Genomic DNA, 26,535 nt, shown 5'->3' with positions numbered 1-26,535 from the left:
GAAGTTTCACAGGGATACACTCCAGCCCCAAACCCTGAGGTCTGCCCTCCCAAGCCAGCCCTTAAGTTCTGGTTCAGGTGCCCCCGTCTGAACCGGCCCTCTCCGACCCCAGCGCCTGCAGCTGGACCACTTGCCATGACCGCTGCACCCTCATCCCTGTTGGTTTTGGGGGGAGATCCTATGTACACGTGGCCTGGGGAGCCTGGGAGCCTGGCTGGGGCGTCTCGGGCGCCGGTGCTTGGGACGTAGGGTGGCTGGACCCCCGAGAGGCCGCGGGCGCAGAACCCTGCCCGCAGCCTTAGTCTCGGTCTCTTTTAGATGCGGGTCCGCGAGAGGCTGGGCTCCTGGGTGGGAGCCGCGGAATGCAGCCCCCACCCCCTCCGGTAGTCCAGTAGTCTCAGGCGTCGGAGCCCGCTGGGGCTCGCAGGTCCGCCACCGTCCGTCCTGGCCGTCGGTGAGATCCGAAGGGGGATCAGGCTCGCAGCTCCGCGGCCCACGGGCAGTCCTGCCGTCGGTGAGATCCGAGGGGAACGTTCAGGCTCGCAGCTCCGCGATGGGCAGTCCTGGCCGTCGGTGAGATCCGAGGGGAACGTTCAGGCTCGCAGCTCCGCGGCCCACGGGCAGTCCTGCCGTCGGTGAGATCCCAGAGGGGTTCAGGGGCGGCGAGGGGCCAGCCTGTTGGCACGTGCAGTCTTCACCTTGTGGTTTGACCGTCTGAGAGAGGGGGTTGGTTTCGGACCCTTCGGGAGGACAATAAAATCACACCTAAGAAGCGCCAGCAAGCTTTCCCGGTCTCCCATCGTGGGGCTGCGAGCCCTCTGCTTCTGGGGCAAACTGTAGGAGCCCTGGGGAAACGGGGGCTGGAGATCCTGAGCTCAGGTAAGTGTGCGCGGTGGGTGGACTTGGAGCTCCTGAGAGATGTGAACTCTTCCTTGTTTCAGTGGGAAGAAGAAGAAGAAGAGCTGGCCTTGTTTCAGTGGGAAGAAGAAGAGCTGGCCCGTATGGGAATCGAACCCGCGACCTTGGCGTTATTAGCACCACGCTCTAACCAACTGAGCTAACCGGCCGCTGTGAGGGAAGGGGAAAAGAAGCCTTTTCCTGATCCCCTGAGGTGTTCTCTTCAGTAACATTGTCGGACTGGGAAGGATGTCTTTGCGTATTTCGACTTTTGATAAAAAGATGACAGAGTTTTCTCTAAAGCAAAATAACAACAAAACAAAACAACAAAAAAACACATTGCTTTTTAAAGCCATACTCCTAGACTTAAACTTTTCAAGCTTCCTTCAATGGCTCAAGAATATATGGAAATACCTGAGCTTTTGAGGGATACCTCACATCCAAACCATAGCAACAGTCTAGATTGTTCCAAGAGGCATATGTGTATGTTGAAAGAAATTAATCTAAGATTGCAGGATAGAATTTAATTGTGAATAAAATGGTAGAGCTTTGGCATGGTCATGATGGGTCATATTTTAGAGATAAAGCCCACATTTTGGATAAGAGTGAAAATCTTTTTTTATTTTTATTTATTTTTAATGGTTTGCTAAGTAGTCATTAGCCTTAGATCCACCTGGACCCATTCCCCCTGTAAATCCCTTAGTTAAGGGCAGTTTTCCAACTTTACAATTACTGTCAAGATTTCTGGCGCTCAGAGTCCTTTGTAGTCTGTGATGATTTTCCCTGATGGTTTTACTGGTAGTTGAATTTTTCCCTTCTCCCCATGAGCTTTCTTAGCTCATGCTTCAATTGTACCTGAACTCTTCTTCTCTTGGAATGGAATCAGTGTTTCCAGCCATGACTCCAAGACATCAGACATCTCAAACAAATGCAGAGACACCAACACAGTTCCAATTCTGGTCCAAGTGTGTTTGCCAACACACACACATACACATCCATCTCTTCCCATGAAACATAGTGATTCTCTCAGCACTTTGTTTCCTAACCTACCACCTACAACTTTAAGTTCATCTTCCTGAAGAAAGTTTGACCCAGTTACTCAGCCCTCATCCATATATCTTCTCACCACTCTTACATCCATAGCTTCCCCAGTCATTGTCACTCTACCCTATGGTCACACACCCTTCTTGAATCTAGCATTCCAGGTGAAATTTAGCCTTGGCAGCCCACAGGCAACTGCAGTCCCTCCAGGTGTCTCCAGGTGTCTTTTTTTCAGTCACAATTAACTACTTGCAATTCCCTAACTATTCCAGATTCTGGGTATTACTATCTTTCCTAGAAGTGTTCCTCCTCTATAGCTCCATTTCTATCTCTTCATCTAATGGTTTCCTCTAATGACTCAAATATAACTCAAATGTCTCTTCTATGTATCACATATCAGATTTTATAGAAATATTTTATATCTCACAATGCCTTGTAATTATTTTTAATGTCTAGTTACTAACAAACCTCTACCCTCCGTGGGCCAGGAGAGGTCCTATGGTGACATAATGCCAGCTATAAATAGGCACTTAATATATGTTTGTGGGATAAATGATTGAGCTTAATACAATTTGGGGCAAATCAAAGTTTCCAAATCAAGTTATCTACCTTTGTTATGTGATTGAAATATTACTACATGAGTGTCGGAGACCAGCTCCAACAGGGCGTCTCAGGAGTCGGCGAAAGAGGGGTGGAGAAACAACACAGACACCAAAGTGCAGGTGTTGATCCCAATCTTTACTTGTGAAGTTGATTATATATACTTTTCATTTTGGCAGGCTCACAGAAAATACATCAAAGTACCGTATTCAAAGAAACAAAATATTACCTAGCTACAATTGGAATAGAAGAATGTATCTTGGCTTATGCATAAGCAAGCATTTGTACTTTCAGTTCGCGTTTTGCTTTGAGCTGTTTCTGTTTAGTTAACTTTTAATAATAGTTACCAAGTCCCAAACTATTGGCCTATACCTTGACTATTCTTTCTTGACTTACTGACTGGAACCGGTGCCATGGTTATGGCAAGTGGTTAACTTGTTATTAATTTTAATCAAACAAGAGTAAGAGCACAAACCATTGTGCACAGGAACAAGAACAAGTTGCCCAGTACTAAGCACTAATCTGTCTTCTTAACATTAATTTTTCTTCTCTAGATTTTAATTTAATTTCTCAAAAACTTCCTTGACAGGAATACAGGGAGTTTTTCATTAGACATTATCAATTTACGCTCCACAGCTGAATCATTGCATTTAGAGCAAACAGATCTATTCTTTAGAAGTAGTTGTATTAATTGGGAAAGTCATGTTTTTTCCTTCATACTTAATGGTCATATGAGAAGTCACAAGTATACTTACTAAAGGAATACAAAAACAAATCAGCCCATTCCCAGAAACAGACTGCGCTCCTCCAGAGGATGGACGCCTGGCGCCATCCACCTCAGTAGGGCCTTGCCATTGCCTGAGTCAGGGGAGGGGCGCAGCACATGAGAAAGAAAGAAACTTGGGCACTAAAATTTAATGAAGCCAACCACAGTAAGGAAAACTTAGTTTAAATTTTTGTCCAGAAAATTGTCCTTGATTCAGTTCTTCCCAGTATGCCACTAATGGAACAATTGTGATATTTATAGATTTAGTAAATAGATTATGTATTGACCACCAAGGTATTCTAGGCATTGTGAATATAAGAAATAAAATAGTAAGAGATACATAGTTCCTGGCCACACAGGGGTCAGAGAAAAAGGGTGAACATGCACACAATTGTCTAAAATTAGAATGAAAATGATGAAACAGGATTGGAAAACACAGTCTTTGTCACACACTTACTTTGTTTCTGAAAAGAAAACAAATCTGCTGTCCTGCAAAGGCTAAATAATAGAAAAGAAAATATCTTTTTATTTTTCCTCCCTGTTTATCCTACTCGGAAAGAGGATACAGACCAACTAAAACATTGTACCTGAATCTGCTGCTGGATGGATTTTGTTTTTTGAGACAGGCAAGGTGATATTTCCTTTCCTTCCCCACCCCAGGGCACCTCCCTTCTTTCTATATTGGCAAAGGGGGTGTGATTGATACTCAGAAAACAACTGGCCAGAATGTGAAACAGGTCTTAAGTACATGCATTTTTTTTTAAAAAAAAAAGTCTTAGTGTGTTCAAAAATTTTTCTAGTAAAATGTTAATTAAAAATTAGGAAGAAAGAAGAGAAGATACATCAAAGTACTAAGAATACAATAAGCTTCAGGCCCAGGAAGGAACGTTTATGAATGTAGTTTTAGCTAGTTTTAGTACTCCCGCAAAGTACTCAGTTAATGTCTTCATTCCAGCTGTTAATGCTGAGTTACTTTGTAGGTTTCATAGAACTAAAATGGAATTTATTTCTGTCCTGTAAATCGTCTTAAAATCAAAGTTACCAAAGTTTTCACATTTCTCTACACTTGTTTCCATTTCCAGATGAGCTCTTTGATCAGGAAAAAAAAAAAAGAATACATGGAAATATTTACGTTCACTGCTCTGCAAACGCCTGCTCATCAGCACCTGTGCCAGATGAATCAGACCTGTCAGCCACTGGCCTCCTAAAAGCCGCCACTAAGGGAATGCAGTTGTTTGCCTGAAGGATCTTCTGATCCGTCAGGTTCCTGGTGGTCCCGGGTCTCCCAGCTTTCTGATGCCCAGTCTCCTGAGCCACACCTGGAAGCCTCCCCATCTACCTGCTGCCTCCTTTCCCCATCGAAGGTCTGACTAGCTCCAGAACTGCGGCTCTAGAGGCACCCAGTCTCCTTCTCCCCAAAATGTCACCATTGTTTGTAGTGATTTGTTTCTCATTCCAGAGATTTTTAAATGAGCAACCAAAGTTCTGCAAATATACTTTCTTTCTTTTTTTCTGTCACAGATAGTGGCAATTGATTCACATTCCATCCTTTGCTTTTAATTTTTTTTATACGGAATGTAATTTTTCCATCTTCCCATATCTGAAACAGAAAAATGTTCTTCATTATCTTGTAAATATGCCTCGTATTCAATTACATGCTCTGTACCAGCGTTGGTACTGGAGTTTTCCTCCTGTTGTTGTTGCACACACTGTTTATAGCTGTGGGCGGTCACTGAATCTCATGTGTGCCACCATGACTTACACACATGTAGAAGAACCACATCAAAAAATATGTTCACAGGCAATTTTGATAGACCTTACCTCACCGCCCTCAAAGACCTGAGCCCTTTATCCTTTTTGTACACCTGGGGTTTTGTTTGTTTGTTTGTTTGTATTTGCATTTGTTTTTCTTTTCTCCTGAACCCAGGGGGCTTTACCACTGATCTACATCCCCAGCCCTTTTGTTTTTTTAGACAGAGTCTCACTAAGGTGCTTAGGTCTGGCTAATTTGCTAAGGCTGTCTTTAAACTTGTGAGCCTCCTGTGTTAGCCTCTCAATAGCTTGTTTTAATTACACATATTTAGGACAATAACATAGGATCTTGGCCACATTCCAATTCCTCCCTCTTCCCTAATTTCCTACTTCTCTGAAACTAAACTAAATAATTGGTGAACATGTGGAGTTTATTCACATTAAGAACACGTTTGATTCTGCAATCTCACTTTCTCTGGGGGTAGGTGAGATTTGGGGTGCAGTTAATGATGTATGGCAAAGAGAGGTGTGGTAAAATCAGATGGGAAAAGGAAGGGGCTAAGTGGAGAGTTGGGAGAAGGAACAGCAGTGCCTTTCTTTTGTACATCTCAGATAAAACTTGGCCATAAACACCTGGGTGGAGAGAAGCTAAGACAAGCCTGTGTGTCTGGGTAGTCAGACTGAGCTTCCTGGGTGGAGCTGCTTTGCAAAGTAGAAGGAGATCAGGGCAGGGGAGAGCAGGTGCATGATTCAGGATCTTCTAGAGGAATACAATATCTAAATCAGAATAAATTTATGGTAAAGACAGTGGGGTACTGAAAGTAGTTAACTGGTATTAATTGATCTATATCAGGTCTCAACAAAAAAGCATGATACCTATTTTAGGCCAAGGTTAATATTTTTGAATGAGTCCTAACAATAATGGGAACCCATGGAAAGATTTGTATTTTTAAAATATCTCCTTACTTCGTGCAATGGCCAGACAGTTCCACAGTTACTGGGCCCTTGCGTGGCTTCCAGTCCTCCACTAGGCTCTCCATTCATGGAGCCAAATTGCCAGCTCCAGACCGGTAAGACCGGCTGAGGACAGGGTCATTCTAGTCTTTTAAGTTTTGCTCTTATACCATAGTGGACACTCCAGACAGCGTGAGCAGTTGGTGAAGGGTCTTGACTCTTGGCGGTGCACACCTGTTGGCCCTGGTGCACATTTCTGCTGGGAGATGCTGGGGTCGTGGATGCCAAAGACCTTGGCATTTTCCCCGACCGCCCAGTTGGTAAGTCGAACTGATCTTCTCTTCCAGGAAACAATCAAGGTTATTGCGGCTTTCCACTCCTCAATCATGTGGAAGTCCATAAGTCTCACTGAGAAAATACTACATCCTGGGGGAAATCTCCCTTCCCAAAACAGAGAATTTTAGGTTTCCCAGCAGAGAAGATCAAAAAGAAGCAGAAGGGGAAGGGTAAAGACAAGAAGAAAAGGTGGTGGAGGAGGGGGAGTAGGAGGAGGGGGAAGGGGAGGAGGAGGAGGAGGGGGAGGAGGAGGAGGAGGAGGAGGGGGAGGAGGGGGAAGGGAAGGAGAGGGAGGAGGGGGAGGAGAGGGAGGAGGGGGAGGAGGAGGGGGAGGAAGAGGGGGAAGAGGAGGAGGAGGAGGGGGAGGAGGGGAGGAGGTGGAAGGGAAGGAGGGGGAGGAGGAGGAGGAGGAGAGGGAGGAGGGGGAGGAGGAGGAGGGGGAGGAAGAGGGGGAAGAGGAGGAGGAGGGGGAGGAGGGAGAAGGGGGAAGGGAAGGAGGGGGAGGAGAGGGAGGAGGGGGAGGAGGAGGGGGAGGAAGAGGGGGAAGAGGAGGGGGAGGAGGGGGAGGAGGGGGAAGGGAAGGAGGGGGAGGAGAGGGAGGAGGGGGAGGAGGAGGAGGGGGAGGAGGAGGGGGAAGAGGAGGAGGAGGGGGAGGAGAAGGGGGAAGAGGAGGAGGAGGAGGGGGAGGAGGGGGAGGAAGAGGGGGAGGAGGAGGAGGGGGAAGGGAAGGAGGGGGAGGAGGGGGAGGAGGGGGAGGAGGAGGAGGGGAGGAGGGGGAGGAGGGGGAGGAGGAGGAGGGGAGGAGGGGGAGGAGGAGGAGGAGGAGGAGGGGAGGAGGGGGGAGGGGGAGGAGGAGGGGGAGGAGGAGGAGGAGGGGAGGAGGGGGAGGAGGGGGAGGAGGGGGAGGAGGAGCCTGATCTAGTCCTGTGGGGGCTTCTCTGACCACAAAAGGAAAGCCTGCGATCCCTCTCTTGAAGACCAAAAATGATCCCAGGAAAATAACCCGACCTGGTACCCGGATCCCCGAGATGGCCCGCTCGGTGCCAGGCGGCGCTCGGAGGCCACCTCGGGGGACTCGCTGTGGCTGCACTCAAGGGAAAGACACCGAGGTTGACTCCGAGGCGACCGGAGCCAGGTGACCGAGCCCTCCCGCACTCCTCTGCGCCGGGAGCTGGAGGAGCCCGGCTCCGCGGAGGTGGAGGCGGACACGAGGTGACAAGTGACAGGTTAGGGACGAGTCGGAGCGAAGGCTGGTGGGGGCCGCGGCGGGCCCTGTCCCTGCAGGAACGAGAGCTCCAGCTGTGGTGTCTGGGAACCACGACACCCTTGCGACCACAGGTTCGCGTTGGCTCAGGATCTTGCGGTGACCACAAGGAGCGGTCTTCTCTCTGACGCCCCCGTAGTATGCAAAGATTGTTCCGCCTGCCACAGTTTCGCACTGTCTTTGCGAAATATTGTTTTATAGACTGTTTTTAAATGTCAGTTTGCAGTGGTTCAGCTTCTCATATTTCCACATGAATTTTGTTTTCTTTACACATTGACTTTGGAGATGAGTGATGTGAGTGGATCAGTATTTAATATCAATATGATTTTAGATTTTACCTAAGAAAAATAACCTGAGTAAAACAGAACACATTTTTTATTATTCTTAAAAAATTTTTTGTTATGAATAACAGTAGAGTCTATTTTGACATATTTATACAAACATGGAGTTTATTTTATTACTAGAATACATTTTTAAGCAGACCGTAATCTTTCACCCTGTCAAAAAAAGGGGCAGAATCCTTTCTAAGTGGTAGATGAAAATTATGCCAAGAAAGGTAAAATAGAAATGTACATGTCTTTAAAGTCATATTTGGTCAAGAAACTTAAAAACTATATATTAAAAATTATAAAATCATGTAAATTATAAAATCAAAACTGAGGCTTTGACAACTTGACTTGAAAAAACTGTAAAAATCCTCCTTGGAGTGTGGTCCTGAAGACTGGAAAGACAGGCTGGGCATGCAGCCTGGAGATAGAATACTTCTCTGGTCATACCCAAGGCCTCAAGTTCACTTCCCAGCACTCAAACTAAAGAAAGATTGAGAGGCAAATAGGATGTCATCTAACTGCCCCAACTCTGAAGTCAGACATCTTTGATATGATGTATTATTGGCTTTGTTTTTTTATTTGCTTTGTGGCTTTAAGCAAGTTACTTAACTTCTTCATGCTTTGGATTCCCTACTTGTAAGAAACCTTTGAATAGTGCTTGCATATGATATGCATCATACCAGACAGGCCCTACTCATCTTTAAAGAGTCTTAGTAATGCTATGATCATATGCATGAAGCAAGTCTACTGCATTCTGTAGAGTGATCGCCTTGAGGGAAATCACTTGAGTATTTGCATGGTGAGCTGAACTAGCTTTGATAGGATGTCATTTTTACTTGAGAGAATGCCCAACATTCACACTTGGGTGCTTGTCAAAGTGACTGTAATGATTGCCAATGTTAAAACTCAAGTTATCAAACAAAAATCAGAATTTTGGAAACCTATGTTCCAGAAGGATGAGTTTGGCAACTTCCCATTTGAAAGACATTATTGACCATCTCACAGGTACAAAATCAATAAAACCTATTTAAATATAATGGTTTAGATTTTATGTCCACTTTTTTTTTTTTTATTTCACCAGAATAAGAGAATGACAGAATAAAATGTCTGATGTCATCTAGACTCAGCATAGAGTCTAGACACATAGATCATCAAGCATCACCCCCTGCCATCCTCCTCTGACAGTCAATTGGACAAAACCCACCCATAACACTCTGCTCCACCACCTGCAGGCTGTGCCCCTCGTGGGAGTTCTGGTGGTCTCCAGGACTCAGGAAGAGAGACGGAAGCCAAAGTCACAGCAAATTATTGAAGGCTTTTGAAATCAAATCCCATGGGAGCCTGAAAATACGCTGTCTGGCATTTGGAAAGGGATCTGGACTCTCTTTGTGAGTCATGGAACTTCTATGAATTTTAACAAATAGAAAGTATGAAGGAAGGAAGTGTGCCATGGATAAAGAATACTAAAAGTAAAAACAAATCATTAGGTTTGAGGGTACCCAAAGAGTCACCCTTCCCTTCTGGTGTGGACTGGAGAACCCACAGGAAGTTTCCCTAGTGTGGTGATCAGCTCGGTCCGGACTTACCCAGGTCCTTGGATTGGAAGCCTAGCCCAGACATCAGCTTTTCCAACATTTTTTACTTCATCAAGAAATGTAAACGTTTTGAGCTGGGGACATAGCTCAGTTGGTAGAGTGCTTACCTTGCATGAACAAGGCCTTGAGTTCAACCCCCACACCAAGAAAAAAAATCCCAATTTCTTTTTTTTTTTTTTTGCTTTGTAAACAATAGTTTTATACAAATATAAAGTTGTGCACCTTCCAAGCTATCACTCCAATACACATTTATTCAACTAAAACATCTTTAAAAATATTTTAACAATGTACAAATACAATCACAACATAATCTGCTGATTAAAAGACCCCAACAAAGTTTCTAGTACCTACAACAGAATTTACAACTGTCTACAATAATTTTTTAGATTGGTTTAGTTTACAGTTAAATATATTGCCTTGTTATTAATACAAATGTATGATTTACAATATGCCCATTATAGCAAGAAAAAATATTCATAAAATTTCTTTAGGCATTTATTATGCCAAGTATATTTAAATGATTATTCTTACTATGACATAAGAATAATATTCATTTAGTGCTAAAAGATTTTTTTTAGTCCAGAGACCATTTCAGAGTTTCCAGGAAGTTCCAAAATAAAATCTGACTGCCCTTTCCATGAAATAAATAGAACAGCAGCAATCCCTGGGTGTCCCTTAAACATAAACTATAAAGATTCCATTTATTATTTAGGGCCTTAAGTATAAAAATAAAAGAAAATTTTAGACACTAGTTAACACTACCAGCCTGAATTTGTTTTTCACTTGTGTATGTCTAAGGTAAGCAGTTTCAACATGAAGTATATATTTAAAATCAACAATTTTTTCTAACATTTTAACTCATACACAAGCCAAGTGTTTACTCTTAATCATGGAATCAATTTATTTCTGAAAATAACCTACAGAAATAGTATGTAAACACACATACCTTTGAGACAGACTAAGATTATCCCTTATTCTATGGATCAAAATGCAAATATCTCTGTAACATATGTAAACACATTAATTTGGGATATACAGATACATTACTATATGCATACATATGTACACCATAAAATAAATTCTGACAATGTTCTTAATGATATCATACTTCCCAGCCTCAACTACTAGAAAAAGAAAATAAAAACTTTGTTTAAAAAAAGAAAACAGTTTTCATGGTAACTTCGTAAGTGAAAACAAAACAAAACAACAACAAAAAAAAAAAAAAAAAAAAAAAAAGACCCAATGCTCCTCTTTGCAATTGGACTGAGCTCTAAACAGTTCATAATCAAATATCTCTTTGCCCATTCCCCAATAATACAGAAAATATAATTTTCTCTCTATTCAAGAAGTCTGTTCATTTCCGGTGTTTCGTTTTAAATACTGCTTTCCAAGATACAGGCAGCCATGCTGGTTAAATTCTTCCGGCTGCCCACTTGCACCTAATGTAACCACACAGGTTGGCACCCTGTAGCACCACAGCCATGATAACCATGCCAACCATTTTACTCTGAAGGAGAAGAGAGCACTAAAGGCAAATACCACCCACAGCACTGGACAGGCAATTAGTCCTAACCAAAAGATTCTTGATTCAGCTTCTGAAACAGTTTTATTCTCCTGAGGAGATGCTTTCCTGGACTCAAACACCCAATGACTCTTTCCATCCTCATCAATACGATTCCACCACCGAAGGCCTGTCTATTCCACCACCGAAGACCTGTGACATTCTTCACTGCCCAAAAGTCACATGACAACAAGAAGATAATTGTCACCATACAGACAATAAAGCTGCTGCTAAGCAATTCACAGAGAAGATAGACTATAATGGCACTGATTCAGAAGAACAAATGAAAAAATGATGCCACTGGATGTCGGATTTTGGATTTTCTTGGTCTATTAGTTGTCTCTTCTTCTGCATCAAACAATGAAACATCTTCAGTGGAATCATTGCTGTCCATCAAGGTCATTGTGGTAACAGCTACCTGAAAGCAAGGCTCTGTCGGTGTTTCCTATTCCTACAGGATCTCAGGGCACGCCTGCTACAGGGCAGGCCACAAGCGGGCTGAAGAGGTGCCCGGAGGCCACTCCCGTGTCACCTCCTTGCCTGCATGACAGGCTGAGGAAAAAAAGCCCAGTTTCTTAATGACAAAGTCTTTGTGCTTTCTCTGGGATTCCAAAATCGAAAATGAAGGCTGTATTCCACGTCATCCTGATGGAGCAGTGCTGAAGCCTAGCATTTAGCCAGTCTTGAAACAATGGAGCTGTGAGTTCTGCTGAGGACTTCCAAGAACAAAGAAGACTCCCTCCCTGGTTTGGCCATGGCCATTTGGGCAAAAGGTAGCCAAGGATAAGGAGCTTTGCATTCTGGCTTCTAGGTTCCTGTTGTTAAGGATGTTACTATTCTCTGTCTCAGAACCATTTTCTTAAAAGCAGTTACATATTTTGAAGTGTCTATTTTGTTAATGTTGAAAACTAAAGTAAAGGAGCAATTTATCTAAAGACAACATTTGTTTTAGGTTTTTCGGTTAATAAATCAGTTTCTAACATTTGATGCAAAATACAATTTCTAGAGTGCGTGTTTCCTATTGAACTTTGCCTCCTTTTGCTTGCAGATTATTTTGCATGCTTTTATCTGCTGCAAGATGTATCATACAATTTTGCCCTGCATCTCTCCTGTAAGGAGTTATTCCTTTATTAGCAGTAAAAAGATGTAATTCTTATAACTAAATGTATTCCACGTACCTTATTTTATAACATTTAATTAGAAAAAATACTGAGTACTCATTAGTAATCCAAGCACACATCACTGGTACTCATTATAAGCATATATGAGAAGAAATATAGTAAAAGTGGAATCGTGGCAAATTAACAGATAAAAATTTAGTGATGAGGTCACAAGTACATCAAGAGAAACAAGCGCACACAGGAAAAAAAAGACAATTCCTTCTATTCAACTGTGATGCTCTAAAGGTTAAATTCATTCTTTTAGGGATTTAAAACAAAGGTGTAATACGGATATAGACTCACCAAGATCCAAACCTGGCGGTGGTTTCATCAGGGTGCCCGCACGAATGACGTGGAAACGGTGTTTTATCAACTATCATATGAGGGGCCCTCGCAGGCTCGGGCCAGTGGCGCAATGGATAACGCGTCTGACTACGGATCAGAAGATTCCAGGTTCGACTCCTGGCTGGCTCGGGGGGCCCCCCTTTTCTTCCGGCCGAGTCCCGGAAAGGTCAACTCAAATCTTGCTCAAGTTTTACGGATACAGAAGCGAATTCTCCAAGATGCCAGAGGGCAGTTGCTGTAAAGTGGCCTTCTGTTTATCTGGTGCCGAGTTTGCCTTACGATTTTAGCAGTCGCCCTACTCGGAAGGAGGCCGGTGACGCGGAAAGAGCACCCACGGTCTCAGACCTGGCTCCTGAACGTCGCCCAGCTACCGGCCGACGGGAAAGGGTCGTGGGAAGGCTGCAGGTTTCCATGAAGGTGCTTTTAGGAGAAGCAAACAGAAACTAAGACGGCGTCTCCCACCTTCACCCCAGCCTTCTGCGGGGAAGACCCGCGGTTCCCACCGCAGACAGAGGGCGCCTCCCTGGGGAGCGTGGGTCCGGAGGAGCCGCGCATCCCGCGCCCGGTTCCGCGAGTCCGGGCGAAGGCCGAGGCCCGGACTCGCTTCCCTGCGCAGCACCGGGAGCTGGACCTGGAAGGAGCAGGACGCGGGAGGGGCGCGGCCCCCAAGGAACAGGACTTCCGAGGAGCAGGACGCGGGAGGGGCGCGGTCCCCAGGAGCAGAACCCCGCGAAGCGAGCAGCCCCGTCTTCCAGCCTGTGGTGACTCTGCTAAGTGTAACTTGAAACCACGGGTCACCAGTGGCCGGTTAGCTCAGTTGGTTAGAGCGTGGTGCTAATAACGCCAAGGTCGCGGGTTCGATCCCCGTACGGGCCAAGTTTTGCCTGACATAATTGTTCTCGGAGGCAGTGGGTCCCTGGGATTCCCCTCACCTTACGTCTACCCCGCTGGCTTCTTAGGTCCCTGGGATTCCCCTCACCTTACGTCTACCCCGCTGGCTTCTTATCCCAGCGCTCCTTGTCCGACTTGTGAGTCCTGAGTCCAACCCCTTTCTGCTCCTTTGAAGGAGGAACAGTCCCTTTTTTGCGGGGATAAACCAGGGGTCAAAGCTGCCCTCTCCCGGGCTGGGCTGGTGGCTCAGGCGGCGAGCGTCGCCCGGCCTCGCGGGGCGCGGGTTCGAGCCTCCGCAGGAAACAGTCTGCGCCCCCCGCCCCCCCATCACAGCTCGGGGCTGTGACCCTGCCTCCGACTGGCTCCGGGCTTCCAGGGTCGGTCTTCCCTACCCGCCACCCGCCGGTCTGGACAACGCTGCTGTTCACACGAAACCCCAGAGTGGAGAGGGTTCGGCTGGGGGAAGTCCGCCCAGGACGGAGAGACGGACACGACCTGCACCGAATGAGGTCTCCCGGACGAGCGCCTGTGGACGTGCAGCCCGAGCGCGTTGAACTAGAACAGGACGAAAATGAGGTGAAGTAGACGTTTTGAGTTCACTTTTTAAAAAAATCGAGAAAAAGAAAAAGAATCACATCAGAAATGGAGGTTGGATCCAATACACTCAAGGGAGACCAGATCAAAACGTCCGATTATAAGAAAGAAAGACAAAGGTCCCTTTTTACTTCCTCAGCACCTTTTCATTCCCTAGAGGAGGCAAAGATGTGAAAATGGGCCATAGAAAAAGGGCTGAAGTGAAGGGTGGGTGAAGAGATCCCATGCAGCAAAACTGGACTCCCCGAAAGGGTCAGCAGTGAAAACAGCCATTAAGCCATTGTCCAAGAAGTTTGTGAACAGAAGCCAAGCACTGGGCTTCCAAGAATGACACTGAAAATCAGACACAGCGTTAAAAATAGAAACAAAGGTAGGAGCCAAGAAATACATAACTAGCCAAACTAATAGATGAGAAGCAAGATTATTAGAAAAAAAAGTTTTAAATAAGCAAATACAGGATTCCCAAGCCACTCTGGCAGAGTTCCTCACACCCTCCTCCTCACACACCTTCCCTGCTTCGATGATGCAACAGATGACAGCAAGAATGCATACAAATAGCTGGTGTAAAGAGAATCACAAACATCTATGTGGGGAGTTTACTTCTGAGGTTGAGAATTACTTAGGATGGGCAAGGGGTGAGGAGAGACTTTTCACACTCTTTTATTTTTATTGTTCTTTAACTATGAAATGCGTATTTCTCACCCCCAAATTAAACTTTAATCAAATGTTTAAAAAAAAGAAAGTTTACTTTTGAAATTAGTCTTCAGCTCTTGGCTTCTTTCCTCCTGTGTGGATGTTCATGAAAATTGTTCACCCCTGACATTTTAAGACTCTGGTTTTCTCTTTCACTGAACTGGCAAATACCCAGGTGCAGAAGTGTAGGAAGTGCAGATGGTTTTCATTTCTTGTCAGAAACCATCAAAATAGGTTCACTTTCTGGGCTTGAGTGTTTCCCAAAGGCAAAGGTAACGCCCGAGGGCCTTCAGCTTTCCCTGGCTGGGTGCTCTGTACCTTTGCTATAGAGACTCTGGCAGCAGGGTCCAGAACTCAGGCAGGTGGCCGCCTAGACGTCTCTCAGGTGGCTTCGGCTTCTGTTGCTCTGCAGCAGAGACCTGGGAGCGGACCTGAGGTCAGAGTGGTGCCTTATTTGTGTAGAAAAAGAATAAAATGGCCTTCAGCTTGAGTGGAAGAGCACACGTAGTTTCATGAACACCCTGCTCCAGCCAACTGCAATCACCAAACACGGCAGGTGGCACGTCCCTTCAGCTTTAAAGGTCATTGTTTTAAGTGCTTTTTTCCTAAAATGAAATAGGAAGTTGTTTGAGTATATCTTAACCCAATTTTCCCTCCCTCCCTCCCTTCCACTCTTGCAGGTTACTTTTAATTTTTTTTTTTAATATTTATTTTTTAGTTTTTGGCGGATACAACATCTTTGTTTGTATGTGGTGCTGAGGATCGAACCCGGGCCGCACGCATGCCAGGCGAGCGTGCTACCACTTGAGCCACATCCCCAGCCCCTGCAGGTTACTTTTAAATTAACAAAATCGTGCACTGACCATTCCATCAAGAGCGCTATCTGGAAGATGGTGCTCTGGACGGGCGGTGGTGATCTATTTCGTTGTTGGAGACACATAAGAAGAAAAGTCCAAACAGGAGATGACAGGTGTTAAGTACTAGTAAAAAACCCCTATATTGCCCCACATGGACCTCAAACCAGCAACCCAGGTACTATTACCACCACACTGTAACCTGGTGAGCTAGCTGGTCAGCACATTAACTCTTCTACAAGGAATATATGACCATAAACCACGCCGATGGATCTCGCTTCTTCAAAAATTTCTCTGGGAGAAAAAAAAAAAAATCATGATCTGGAAACACTTTGGACAGGCCTGAGTTCCTTCTGAGTTCCACCTCCCCACCGCGGACAGTGAAAACGAAATAGAAAAGATCAACTTGTGCCCAAAGCAGCCCTCCCTCTCCCAGGTGAAGTCAGTCTCTTTCAAACTAAGAAATACAGGTCAATGTCCCCAAACGAGGCTCCACCTGAGGAGGCATGCAAACCTGCAAACCCGAAATGCCCGAAGTCCTCGGCTGTGTTCTGCGCTAGACTTTGGCAGGCTGCTCCTTAGGGCAATTTGCTGAGGCTGGCCCTGAATTTGTAATCCTCCTGTCTCAGCCTCTGGGATTACAGGCGTGTGCCATCTAGGTGGATGTAAATTTTTGATGGAGGATTCTTGATCTGGACACCCCCACACAGGCATACACTCCCCACCACAATCCTAGTACTAAAACAAATACTTTGTGTGTAAATTGAGACCCCTGGGTTTATGTATGAGCGTTATTGCCTTTGCTTCTGTGAGATGCTCAATCACCTCTTGGGAACCTGCTCTCACCTGCAATCCTCACAATGAAAATATAACTTGTGCGTTATTTTTGAGTGTCTGCTTTGTGCTAGCTACTATTTTAGAAACTGAGGATATAGAATTACAAGTGAACAAAATTCTCTCTTTATGAAGCTTACCATTGCACAGAAAATGAAATAATCATGCAAATTACATAATAAAGTAAATGATAAAAAATAGAGAAACAGTTGGAAATGGGAAGGGGTGTTGGGAGTGCAGGAGTTTGGGTCTTCATCAAGTTCTCTTCTTCCAGCTACAAAAGACTTGAACTGTTGTTCAGTATTACGGCAGAACATTCCTCCCAAACTGCAGAGCAGAAAGAGCTGCATCTCTCTGACATTTATCATGCAAACACCAACAGGCACAATGAGAAAGATCATCCACTATATTTGCATGTTCTTTCCTGTACAAACACTTATGGTCTGGGAGTGAGGGTGTTTACAGACAATTATATGCAGAACAGGTACAGAATCCCAATCCCTGGGGATCTTCTAAACAAGAGGCCTTCTTTTGTCCAGTGAATGAGTATGTCCAGGAGGAAGGTGGCCAGGCGGGGAGCTGTGGGGTGCAAGGCTCAGACCCCTCTCTGAAGCTGGCTCTGCTTTGCTTGCCTGAGCCAGGTCTGCAGTTGCTGGAATATGCTCTGTGGAGAGGCAGGAAGAGCTCTGAAGGCCACACCCCAGCACTAGTAGAAAGAAGGGACACGGGATAAGCATGCCAGTGAGAGCACGTGGTATCAGGGCCTTCTTCTCACCTGGCGTCCTAAGCGGAGGCTGGGAGAGTCTGAGGGTCTCTCGGGTGCCATGTCTAAGCAGTGGGAGGCACTAGGGATGAGAAGGGCTGGCTCTGAGGGTCCCAACGTCTGTGTTACACTTAGTACATGCCAGGGGTCTGTGTCCCCTGGGAAGAAAGAAGAGGGTGGTGTGTTGAGCTGGCACTGGGGGAAGCTTACCAGCCAGGTTCTAATGTCAGGCTCACCATTCACGAACAGCACTTGGGTGGCACCGGGGCTCTGGCCACCGTAGTAGGCATTTGTCTGGGCCACGGCCTGGGCTACAGAGGAAGCGGAGAGTCCAAACACTTGCTCACATAGGTCCAACTGGGAGGGCAGGGCTGGGAGCTGGGAGAAAGGACATCCAGGACCCTTGCAGGTGACGTCTGTAAAGGGAGATACCTGAGTGTGAGAAACAGAGCCAGTCCCTCGCTCTCCACCATCACTTACAGGGTTCTCCTCAGCGAGCCTGCAGTATTTTCAGAGACTGCACACCCCATGGTGACAACCCAGAGGGACAGGGCTATGATGATGAGAACCGCTCAGGAGGTGGGGGTGCCAGAGGAAGCATAATGGGCTCAAGGACACCCCATAAGGCATAAGGCCTTATGGAATTCGAGTGAGCCAGAGAACAGAAAGCACTGCCAACAGCGGAGACTGGGTGGGCAAAGATCTGGAGGTGAGAGGTCTCTGGAGCGACCAAGGCTCAGATTGGATCATGTCTCCTCTGCCTGAAACCCAGAGCTCACTGTGCTTCAGGGTAAATCTAACTTCTGTGACCCCCCACACCAACTCATTCCTCCTTTGCCATATATTGAGCACCTACCATGTGCTCAGAAGTTGGACTATTGGGCACATAGTGGCAAACAAACAGGTTTGGATCCTGCTGCCGCAGGACTTAATGGCAAGAAGAAATGCCTGGAGGACAACTGGACCATTTAAAGAGGACACAGAGCTACCAAAGTGGGCATGGGAAGGCTGGCGTATCTTGAGGGAGGACGGAAGGCTTCCTGAGGGGGCATCTTGTGTGGAGACTCGAGGATGAGGAAACTGTGAGAAGCAGGAAATGTGCATCACACGCAGCGTGAACAACACCTGCAAGTCTTCTGAAGTCAGAAAGATGGGCATGTTGAGGATCAAAACATCAAACGCCTCCTAACAACAGGAGCAAATACTTGCAGAATACTTACTGTCTTATCACCAGCTAGCCGGGCTGGCGACCTGAGCTGGGTTCACAAGAGCTGGCTGCATCAACAACTTAAGAAAATGGCTAAAGAAGCATGAGACACACAGAAATACCTTTTGCTTGCAGGAATCAGGGATGGCTCTCCATCTTAAGGGTCCATTGGAAAGAGAGAGAGAGCATGCCTGAGACCCTTTTTATTGAGAAAAACTCTCGGGAAAGTTCCACCCAGATGAGACAAGTGACTGGGTTTCAGGGAGGTGTAGCCCAGTCTCACTGGGTGACACCCACTCCCAGGGCTTCAATCCCTTGCCTAGCAGAGGTGAGATCCACCTGTTACTATCATCGGAAACCAGTGTCACACCTGCATGGCTCAAGGCTAGGGGTCTGTGCTCACTCCTATGTGGCAGCTCCCAACACTGGACACCAGCATATTCTTAGCATATTATGTACATTACCTCCTTTGATCCTTGAAACAACCGTATGAGAGAATACCCTTATTATTTTCATTTTAGGGCTGTAGAAACTAAGGCATAGACAGGCAAGTCACTTGCCTATATTTGCCCAAGATCACATAAGTAGGAAATGGAATTGGAATTTGAATATTTCACTTTAAACCACTATCCTCACTATCTTCCAAAGACACAGTGAGGATTTTGAACTGAAATCTGGGTTAGAAGGGCCAGATTTAACAATACAGAATTTCTAGTTAAATTTGAATTTCAATAAACTCAAACTACACTTTTTAATATGCCGTATTTGGGACACACATATGAATTTTTTTCTGTTTATCTGAAATTCAAATTTAACTGGGTAACCTATATTTTGTCTGGCAACTCCACCTGAGGTCACTAAGAAGCCAGGGGAAGGTTTTGAGCAGAGGAGCAACAGGGACCTTCCTGGATGCAGTGTGGTGGGTTGTACAGGTGAGATGGAAAATCTAGAAACCTGGGTCAGGGCTGGTCAGGGGTCTAGGCAGGAGAAGATGGTCCTCTTCAGGACAGCAGAGGGGAAGAGAGAGGCAGAGGGACCAGAAGGGGTCCAAGAGTGGTGGTACTCAGTGACTAACAGGTCATCTGAATACTGCCTAGGAGACACCTAAAACTCCCCCCAGGACTCTGGGCTGGTGGCTGGGGAGAGCGCGGAGACCTCCCTGGGACGGGAGCACAGGAAGAGCAGGTGGAAGGCCTGAGTGTGAGCATGAAGAGGCCTATGAGGTTCAAGCTCACCCATACCAGTATGGCTGCCTACCTCTCCAGCCCAGCATACAAGGTCAGGTTCGCCGTCTTATGGAAATCAAAATCAGCCCACATCACCTGTGTGATGGCCACTGGCAGGCACAGCATGTATACTTGGGTCAATGTCATGCCTGTCACTCACAGAAGCCGAACTCCGTGCAAGTCTGGTACAGCCACTGCCGGTCACCCAGGCCAGACACTTGGGGCTCAGTGGCTCTCAGCTGCGTCACTGTCTCTGCTCGGGAAAGGCTCACACACCTCTGGCCCAGGCTGTGCATGACAATCTAGGAAACAGTAGGAACACACACATAAATTCCTTCTCCCCAGCAAGCTAGGGCCTGTCAGACTCACAGGAGGGTAAGCTCCTGGGAGTCAACAGTCAGAGCAGGTGAATGTTTATGATCGGGAGCTTATCACCTATGAGTTTTTAGGCTAGTGAAAATCTTCTGGATTTCAGTTTCCTCATCTGTAAGTGGGCATTGTGCTAGGGCCTATCTCCTAAGAATTCAATGAACGACATATGTGAGGCATGTCTTATAGCACCCAGTCCAGACAGCACCAGAAAAGTGGGTTGGAATTGTGGATTCAGAGGTGTGGGCCCGGTCCCTATAGAGCTCTGTTTCCAGGGCTGTGCTTTTTCATCAAATACTAATCGAGCGCTTGCTATGTGGAGGACACTGCTGCAAGCCCAGAAAAGAGAACAGAACACGAGGCAAAACGGATGATAGCCACAGTCTCTATCATTTGCCTCCTGCGTCCTAAGCTCCCAGCTAACCGCTTTCCATGTCTCCCATTTCACCTTCTGAGTATCAGCCCTGTGAGGTAACACCCCCACTTTACAGACGAGAAAACCAAGGCCCAGAGAGGGCTCTCGCCTAAGCCACACGGAGCGGGAAGAGCAGGAGCCCTGGTCCGCTAGGGCCACGCCAGAGTGGGTCCGGCCCCTCACCTGCACTGCGCGCCGGAGTCCACCGTAGGGCGCGGGGTGACTGCGGTGGCCGCCGCCCGCGAGGAGTCGGCAGAGCTGCCGCACGCTCAGCGGCACCCCCGCCTGCCCGTCGTACTGCACCGCGCCGCCCACCAGGGCCTGCAGCGTGCCCAGGAGCTCCGCCTGGTCTTCAGCTCGGCGCAGAGGCCCGCAGGCTCCCAGCTCGGCCCGAAGCGCTGCCCGGGCGGCCCCGCCCGCGCGCAGCCGCCGCTCGACCTTCGCGAAGGCCGCGGACACCGCAGCCCGACACTGCGGGAGCGAGGGGCGGTGGGGACGGGGACCCAGGCCCGCCCGGCCCCACCCCCCAGAACGGGCGTCCGGCCGGCTCCCACAGTCCGCAGTCCCAGCCTCCCCCCTCGGGCCCCGCCCACCGTGGCCCCGCCCACCCGGCCTGGCTCCTCCCACCCCGTCCCCGGGTGGGTGCGCCTGGCTCTGACGCCCCGCCCACCCGAGCTCTCCCTGCGGATAGGCTCCGCTCCACACAGCGCCGCCCACCCCGCGGGGGCGCCTCGGCCCCTGCCGCCCCGCCCACCCAGCTCCCCCCACCCCCACCCCCGGCTCCCGAGACCCGGCGCTCCCCGCGCTCCAGCACCCCGCGGGGTCGCCCTCGGCGGGCCGGGCTTCCCAGGGCCGGCCGCTCACCCATCCCCTCGCCTGACCCCACCTCCTACCTGCAGCGACCCACCAATCGCCGCGTTCGCTAGGCTTCGGGACACCGCCTGAAGTCGGGCGCGGGACGGATACTCAAGGAGGTGTCCAGGGCTCCGCCCGCAGGGGCCTCCTCCTCCCTCCCCGGTCGCCCACATTCTTACGTCGTTGTACTCGGAGAAATCCAGCGTCGCCCGCACCGGGGCAGAGGAGGCCACCGAGGCGAAGATGAGATGCGGGAACTGAGAAAGGAGCGGCGTCAGCGGGCACCGGCGGGCCGCGTCCTCCGCCTGGGGTCACCGCGGGGCCCCGCGAGCCCTGGGGAGGCGGCTGTAGAGCTCTTCGCGAGTGCACGCCGAGCGTCGTGGGGAGGGCTCCTGTCGCCGCGACTGGACCCCGCATTCGGTTCCCTCCCCGGCCCATCGCAGGGGTCCCAGGACCTTCAGTCGGGTCCAGGCAGCCAAGGAGCCGGCGTAGGAACCTCCGAAGCAGATCCAGGGGCTGGTGGAGGAGACGTTGAAGAGGCGGGAAAGAGCCAGGCGGGCAGAGACCACGTCGGCCAGCCTGGGGACAGGGCGACTCGGTCAGCCACCGCGGGCAGCCCACCGAGGGACTTGGATGGCAGAGCCAGGCCCAAGGCCCGGCTCAGTTCTCTAGCATTTCCGAAAACACCTATGTCCAGGTCAGGGGAGATCCTGTCTCCCGCCTGTAGGAAGCCTTTACCCACCTCCCCTCACTGTCTTTAGGTGGAAAAGGAAAACTTTCCAAGTCGCTTTGTTTTTCTTCTTTTTTTGGTACTGGGGTTTGAGCCCAGGGATGCGTTACCACTGAGCCTCGTTCCCGCCTTTTTAAAGACAGGCTCTTACTAAGTCATTTAGGGCCCCGCCAAGTGGCTGAAACGGACCTTAAACTTGTGATCCTCCCGCCTCAGCCTCCCCCACCTGGGATCACAAGTGTGCACCACCATGCCGGGCTCCAAGGCACTTTACATTAAAACTTGACAAATACGGGGAGGAGCTGAAGGCGATGGAAGACAGCTACTCAGAGGAGGAGGAGGGGTCCTGGGCTGGATGGGTTAAAAGGTGTGGGAGAAGGTGAGACACCGAGAAAAGCAGAGAAATGCTGGGATATTTCTAACGTCCTCTTTGCCTCCTCAGGACTTTCTGTCTTCACTCAGTGCCATACTGTGCCGTTAGAAACCAGTTCAGATTGTAGGAAAAACCTGAGATTTAGAGACACACAAAGAGAAACAGATATGGGCACAGAGCAGTGGAGACAAGAATGAGACAGATGGCAAAGATGCCGCTACAGAGACAGACACCGGGAGGGGAGGGGACTAGGCCCTGGGGAATCATAATGCTGCCGGGACATTGTGGGGCTGGTAACAGTGGGGCTCAGGGGAGGTGGGGAGGGGCCCTGCAGATGTCTGGGGGAAGCCACTCCTGCAGAGGGAAGTCTTAGGAGGCCCAAGATAGAAATGTACCTGGAGAATAGCAAGGACCTCAGGTATCTGGAGCCTAGTGAGTCCGGAAGTCAGGGGTCAGAATTAACTGAGGCTAGAGCCCTGTCAACTAGGGGGCCTTGTGGCCCTGGTAAATATGTGGGCTTCACTCTGAACAATGTAAGGGACATGTGAGGGACTGGAGCCAGACAGGATCGTGATCTGGTGTGTGTTCTAACAGGATCATTCTGGTTTCCACCTGCAAGTCAAGGGCAGAACCAGGGAGACTGGTGAAGGTGCTGGTGATCTGGACCAATGGGCCACAGTGAGATAGAGTCAGACAAGAATGGAGGGTAAGAGAAAGGCAGGGAGAGTCAGAGCCCCAGAGAAAGAAAGAGTAAGACCCTATGAAAGAGAAGGAACAGGGAACCAGAGACTCCCAGGTTGGCACTGGCAATGGAGAGGCACAGATGGAGAGGGGCCAGGCAGACATCACTAGTCCTGAAACCCAAGCACGTTCCCTACCCCCACTCACGCGTGGCGGCTGGACAAGTAGCGAAGCTGGGCCATGCCCAGGCCTCCAGGTGGTACACTCAGGCCATAAAATCTGTGTTCCAGGCTTATCACCAGGGCCCCGAAGGCAGGGGCCAGGGCTGCAGGGTGTCCTGTGAGGAGCGTGTGGTGGGGAGGGAGATGCAAGCTGGGTCCTTGAACCCTCAGGCCTCACAGTGCCACCACTGCAGTTCCCCCTCCTGTCCCCACCAGCTTCCAACCAGGCCTCTTTCCCCCCTGCCTCTTACCTGCCATCACTGAGCCAGGTCCGAGGCTGCCCTCTCCCCCAAGATGCAGGAATACGGGTCCCTCCTGGCCAGCCCGATGCTGGTCATTCACCCAGTACCTCTGAGAGGTGGGGAGAGGGAGAAGAAAGGCGGCATGAGAGGGAATGGGACTTTCCTTAGATACCCAGCAGCAGAATGTCTATTTGTGGGGTCATTTCTCTCCTTTCTCCTCCTCCAGGGTGCAAGAGCCACATGTGCAGGTATTTTTGTCTGCTCTTTTGTTCTCATGTCCCCAGGACTGAGGAGGTGGCTGGTGCATGGCAGGCACTTCCTTTTCTTTGAAGTACTAATCGTAGGATATGTGATGCGTTTGGATGAATTCGGGAGTAGGGACCAAGTGGGATAAAGCTTGGGAGACTGTATATAAAGGAGGCACTGAAAAACATACATTTGTTTATTCATTTAAAAGGGATTTGTGAGTGTCGGTTGAGAGTCAGGTCCGATTACCAAGCTAGTTCACATTTCTGCTGCATACTGCTGGCAGGCTCCGTGTGCAATCTGCAGGTCAGGGAGAGGGGACACTGAGGGGCAATGAGAGGGTAAGAGGGACAGAGAAGGAAAGAGTGAGGGACAACACATGAGGGACCAAGATGTGGGACACTGAGGAGAGAGATGAGAGGAAAGGTAAAGCTGAGACGTGGGTGGGGGTGGCTACACTAAGTGGACCTGAGACCTGGGCAGTGGAGCTGCATGAAAGGAGTGTAAGGGGACACTGAAGCAGTACAGTATGAGACTCAGAACAGGGGCAGAGGTGTGGACAGAGGTGTGGACTGACGGACTAGACTGTGCACTGAGAGGTAGGAAGTCAGAGGGTCACTGAGAGCATGTCAGGGTGGGCAGTGAACTTCTGGTCTCACCTGCAGGAAGGACCTTCCGTCAGAGGCATTGAAGGGGTCCAGCGGCTGCTCCAGCCACCCTGCTCTTGGGAGGGTGGCAGTGCCTGGGCCCAGGCGCAGGTGCAGGCCAGAGTTCTCCTGGAGCCGCTGCATGTGCTCCCCCAGGCGTCTAAGGAGCAAGGCTGCAAGACACAGAGGGAGGGAGTCAGGTGGCCCCCTGACCCCCTCTTGGCCCTCCATCTTCCACTTACCTGGAGTTGAGAGCCCCCAGAGGGAGACCAGGAGCAGAGGGCCCAGCCACTGGGCGAGCCCAATGGCCATGTTGTACAGTGCCTGTGAGAGGACTCTGGTGTCCTGCTTCCCACTCACGGAGGACCTTTTATCCTGTCTCTAAAGGTTGGCTCAGGTTTCTTCCCTGACGCCTCTCATGGCAGGTCAAGCGTCTGTAGGAACCGCTAAAGCGGGGCAGGGACGCCAGAACCTGTGAGTGGCCTGCTGGTGCTGCACTTGAATTCTCTCCTCCAGCCCCTGGGGCCACCTTCCCTCTGTGCCTCCCACTCCTCTGCTCCATCTTCTGCCTTCCCCTGTTGTTGACCTTGGGCTGCCCTGTCTCTGCCGTCCTGTCCTGCACCTTTCTACCACTGTGCCTCCTCTTGAACCCTCAGTTGCCTGCTTGCTTTCGGTCTTTGCTCTCTGCCCCACCATCAGCCCTCTTCAGTGGTCCCAATGTCCAGTCTTAGCTCGTGCCCTTCAGTCCTGCCCCTCACCACTTTTCATCTTCAATTACAGTTTCTCTTGTCCCCTATCTATTCCCATTTCTTGAACCCCAATCCCAGCTCCCTGACTTGGAAGGGCTCTGGGAACACACCAGGCTTGCTCCTGCCTTGACATTCTCACCTTTGCTCAGCTCTGTGCATTTTGCTGTTTCCATAAACCCATAGGGCTTTTTCCCTTGCCTCAATCAGATCTCAGTGTCATCTGTTCTGAAAGGTCTTCCTGTGGCTATCCTGACCCTAACCCCTTCCTGGCTTTATTCTTCATTCCTTTTCACAGTGCTTATCACTATGAGAAATATTATATGTATTTTTTAATTTATGTGGCTTAGTTACGCGCGATGGTACACACCTGTATCTCAGCGCCTCAGGACACAATTTGGTAAGACTTGTCTCAAAATAAAAAATAAAAAGGACTGGTATTGTAGCTCAGTGGTAAAGTGACCCTGGGATCAAGTCCCAATACAAAAACACAAAGCAAAATAAGATAAGGTGGCTCATTTTCTGTCTCTCTGACTAGAAAGTAAGCTCTCTAGGGAAGAGTTTTTAGCTCCTGTGTCCGTTGCTAATCACTTTGTTCCTAGAAGTGTGCATGGTGAGCAGTCAATAAATGTTGAGTGAATGAATAATCCATCACACACTACAGCTGATTCTACTTAAATATATAATTGGATCTGACGGTGACATTCTATATCCAGGGTCATCAATTCTCAGTTACTGTCCCTCTGACTTAGAACATCACAGAAGCTTCTCGAATGGTCTCCTGTTTCTGCCACATGATATTCTCCATTCCACAGACAGATTCTAATAAATATGAATCTAATCATTCTCTCTTATCTTACTTGAAGTAAAAACTCAGGCTCCCCCAACCCCATGTCAAGGAACCCAGGGCTGTTGAGAGCCACAGCCGAAGGGGCCCCAGCAAACTTCCAGCTGCCAGCTGATGATTGGCTCACAGCGGCCCCAGCAAACTTCTAGCTGCCAACTGATTGGCTCCTCTGCGGTGATGCTCATTGGGCTGTTTCCCCGCCCTTTCAGACCACGGAGCTGCTCATTGGGGGACTTTTTTGGCTCTGCCCACATGACCCAGCCAATTAGCCTCAAGAGCAGGAGGAGTGGGGGAGGTGGAGAGGCTTGGGGGAAGCCGGTGGTGGCAGTTGGGCTCTGAAGGTTTTTCCTGAGGAGCTGTGTGGTTTGGTGTGTGGTTCTAAAAATAAAGTTCGTTTCTTTTGACAAGTGGCTCCTGAATTGTGCCCACCCAGACTGCGGCACAGGGCTACCTAACCTCTGAGCCAAATCCTCATTCTGAGACAGGATCTTGCTAAATTGC

The 26,535-nt window shown here is 48.7% G+C and overlaps 1 protein-coding gene, 3 non-coding genes and 1 pseudogene across 5 annotated transcripts; 2 read left to right on the top strand and 3 right to left on the bottom strand.

Annotated features, from left to right (window-relative positions):
* Positions 1-993: 993 nt before the first annotated feature.
* Trnai-aau (transfer RNA isoleucine (anticodon AAU)) lies at positions 994-1,067 on the bottom strand. The gene has a single exon. It is a non-coding gene; the product is annotated as a tRNA-Ile (tRNA).
* A 9,808-nt stretch (positions 1,068-10,875) lies between these two features.
* On the bottom strand, positions 10,876-11,498 carry LOC143401009 (Golgi apparatus membrane protein TVP23 homolog B-like; annotated as a pseudogene).
* Positions 11,499-12,656: 1,158 nt separating this feature from the next.
* Trnar-acg (transfer RNA arginine (anticodon ACG)) lies at positions 12,657-12,729 on the top strand. Its single transcript has one exon. It is a non-coding gene; the product is annotated as a tRNA-Arg (tRNA).
* A 673-nt stretch (positions 12,730-13,402) lies between these two features.
* On the top strand, positions 13,403-13,476 carry Trnai-aau (transfer RNA isoleucine (anticodon AAU)). Its single transcript has one exon. It is a non-coding gene; the product is annotated as a tRNA-Ile (tRNA).
* Positions 13,477-16,675: 3,199 nt separating this feature from the next.
* On the bottom strand, positions 16,676-24,753 carry Prss16 (serine protease 16). 2 transcript variants are annotated; one of them, XM_076857983.2, is made up of 12 exons: positions 24,684-24,753; positions 24,454-24,614; positions 23,558-23,657; positions 23,293-23,422; positions 21,757-21,880; positions 21,481-21,558; positions 21,340-21,387; positions 20,630-20,917; positions 19,823-19,964; positions 17,466-17,645; positions 17,242-17,387; positions 16,676-17,130 (listed from the first exon to the last, which is right to left on the bottom strand). In XM_076857983.2, the coding sequence occupies exons 1-12, from the start codon at positions 24,751-24,753 to the stop codon at positions 17,062-17,064; spliced, it is 1,536 nt and encodes a 511-aa protein (XP_076714098.2). In that variant the 3' UTR covers positions 16,676-17,061. The 2 variants fall into 2 exon arrangements, with proteins under 2 accessions (XP_076714098.2, XP_076714099.1); XM_076857984.2 differs by lacking the exons at positions 20,630-20,917; positions 21,340-21,387; positions 21,481-21,558; ... (1 more) ...; positions 23,293-23,422; positions 23,558-23,657.
* Between the last annotated feature and the right edge of the window lie 1,782 nt (positions 24,754-26,535).

The sequence above is a fragment of the Callospermophilus lateralis genome, chromosome 6 (genome assembly GCF_048772815.1).
Source record: "Callospermophilus lateralis isolate mCalLat2 chromosome 6, mCalLat2.hap1, whole genome shotgun sequence".
In the NCBI taxonomy this organism is placed as follows: Eukaryota; Metazoa; Chordata; class Mammalia; order Rodentia; family Sciuridae; genus Callospermophilus; species Callospermophilus lateralis.
This window is presented reverse-complemented; position numbering and strand designations above follow the sequence as displayed.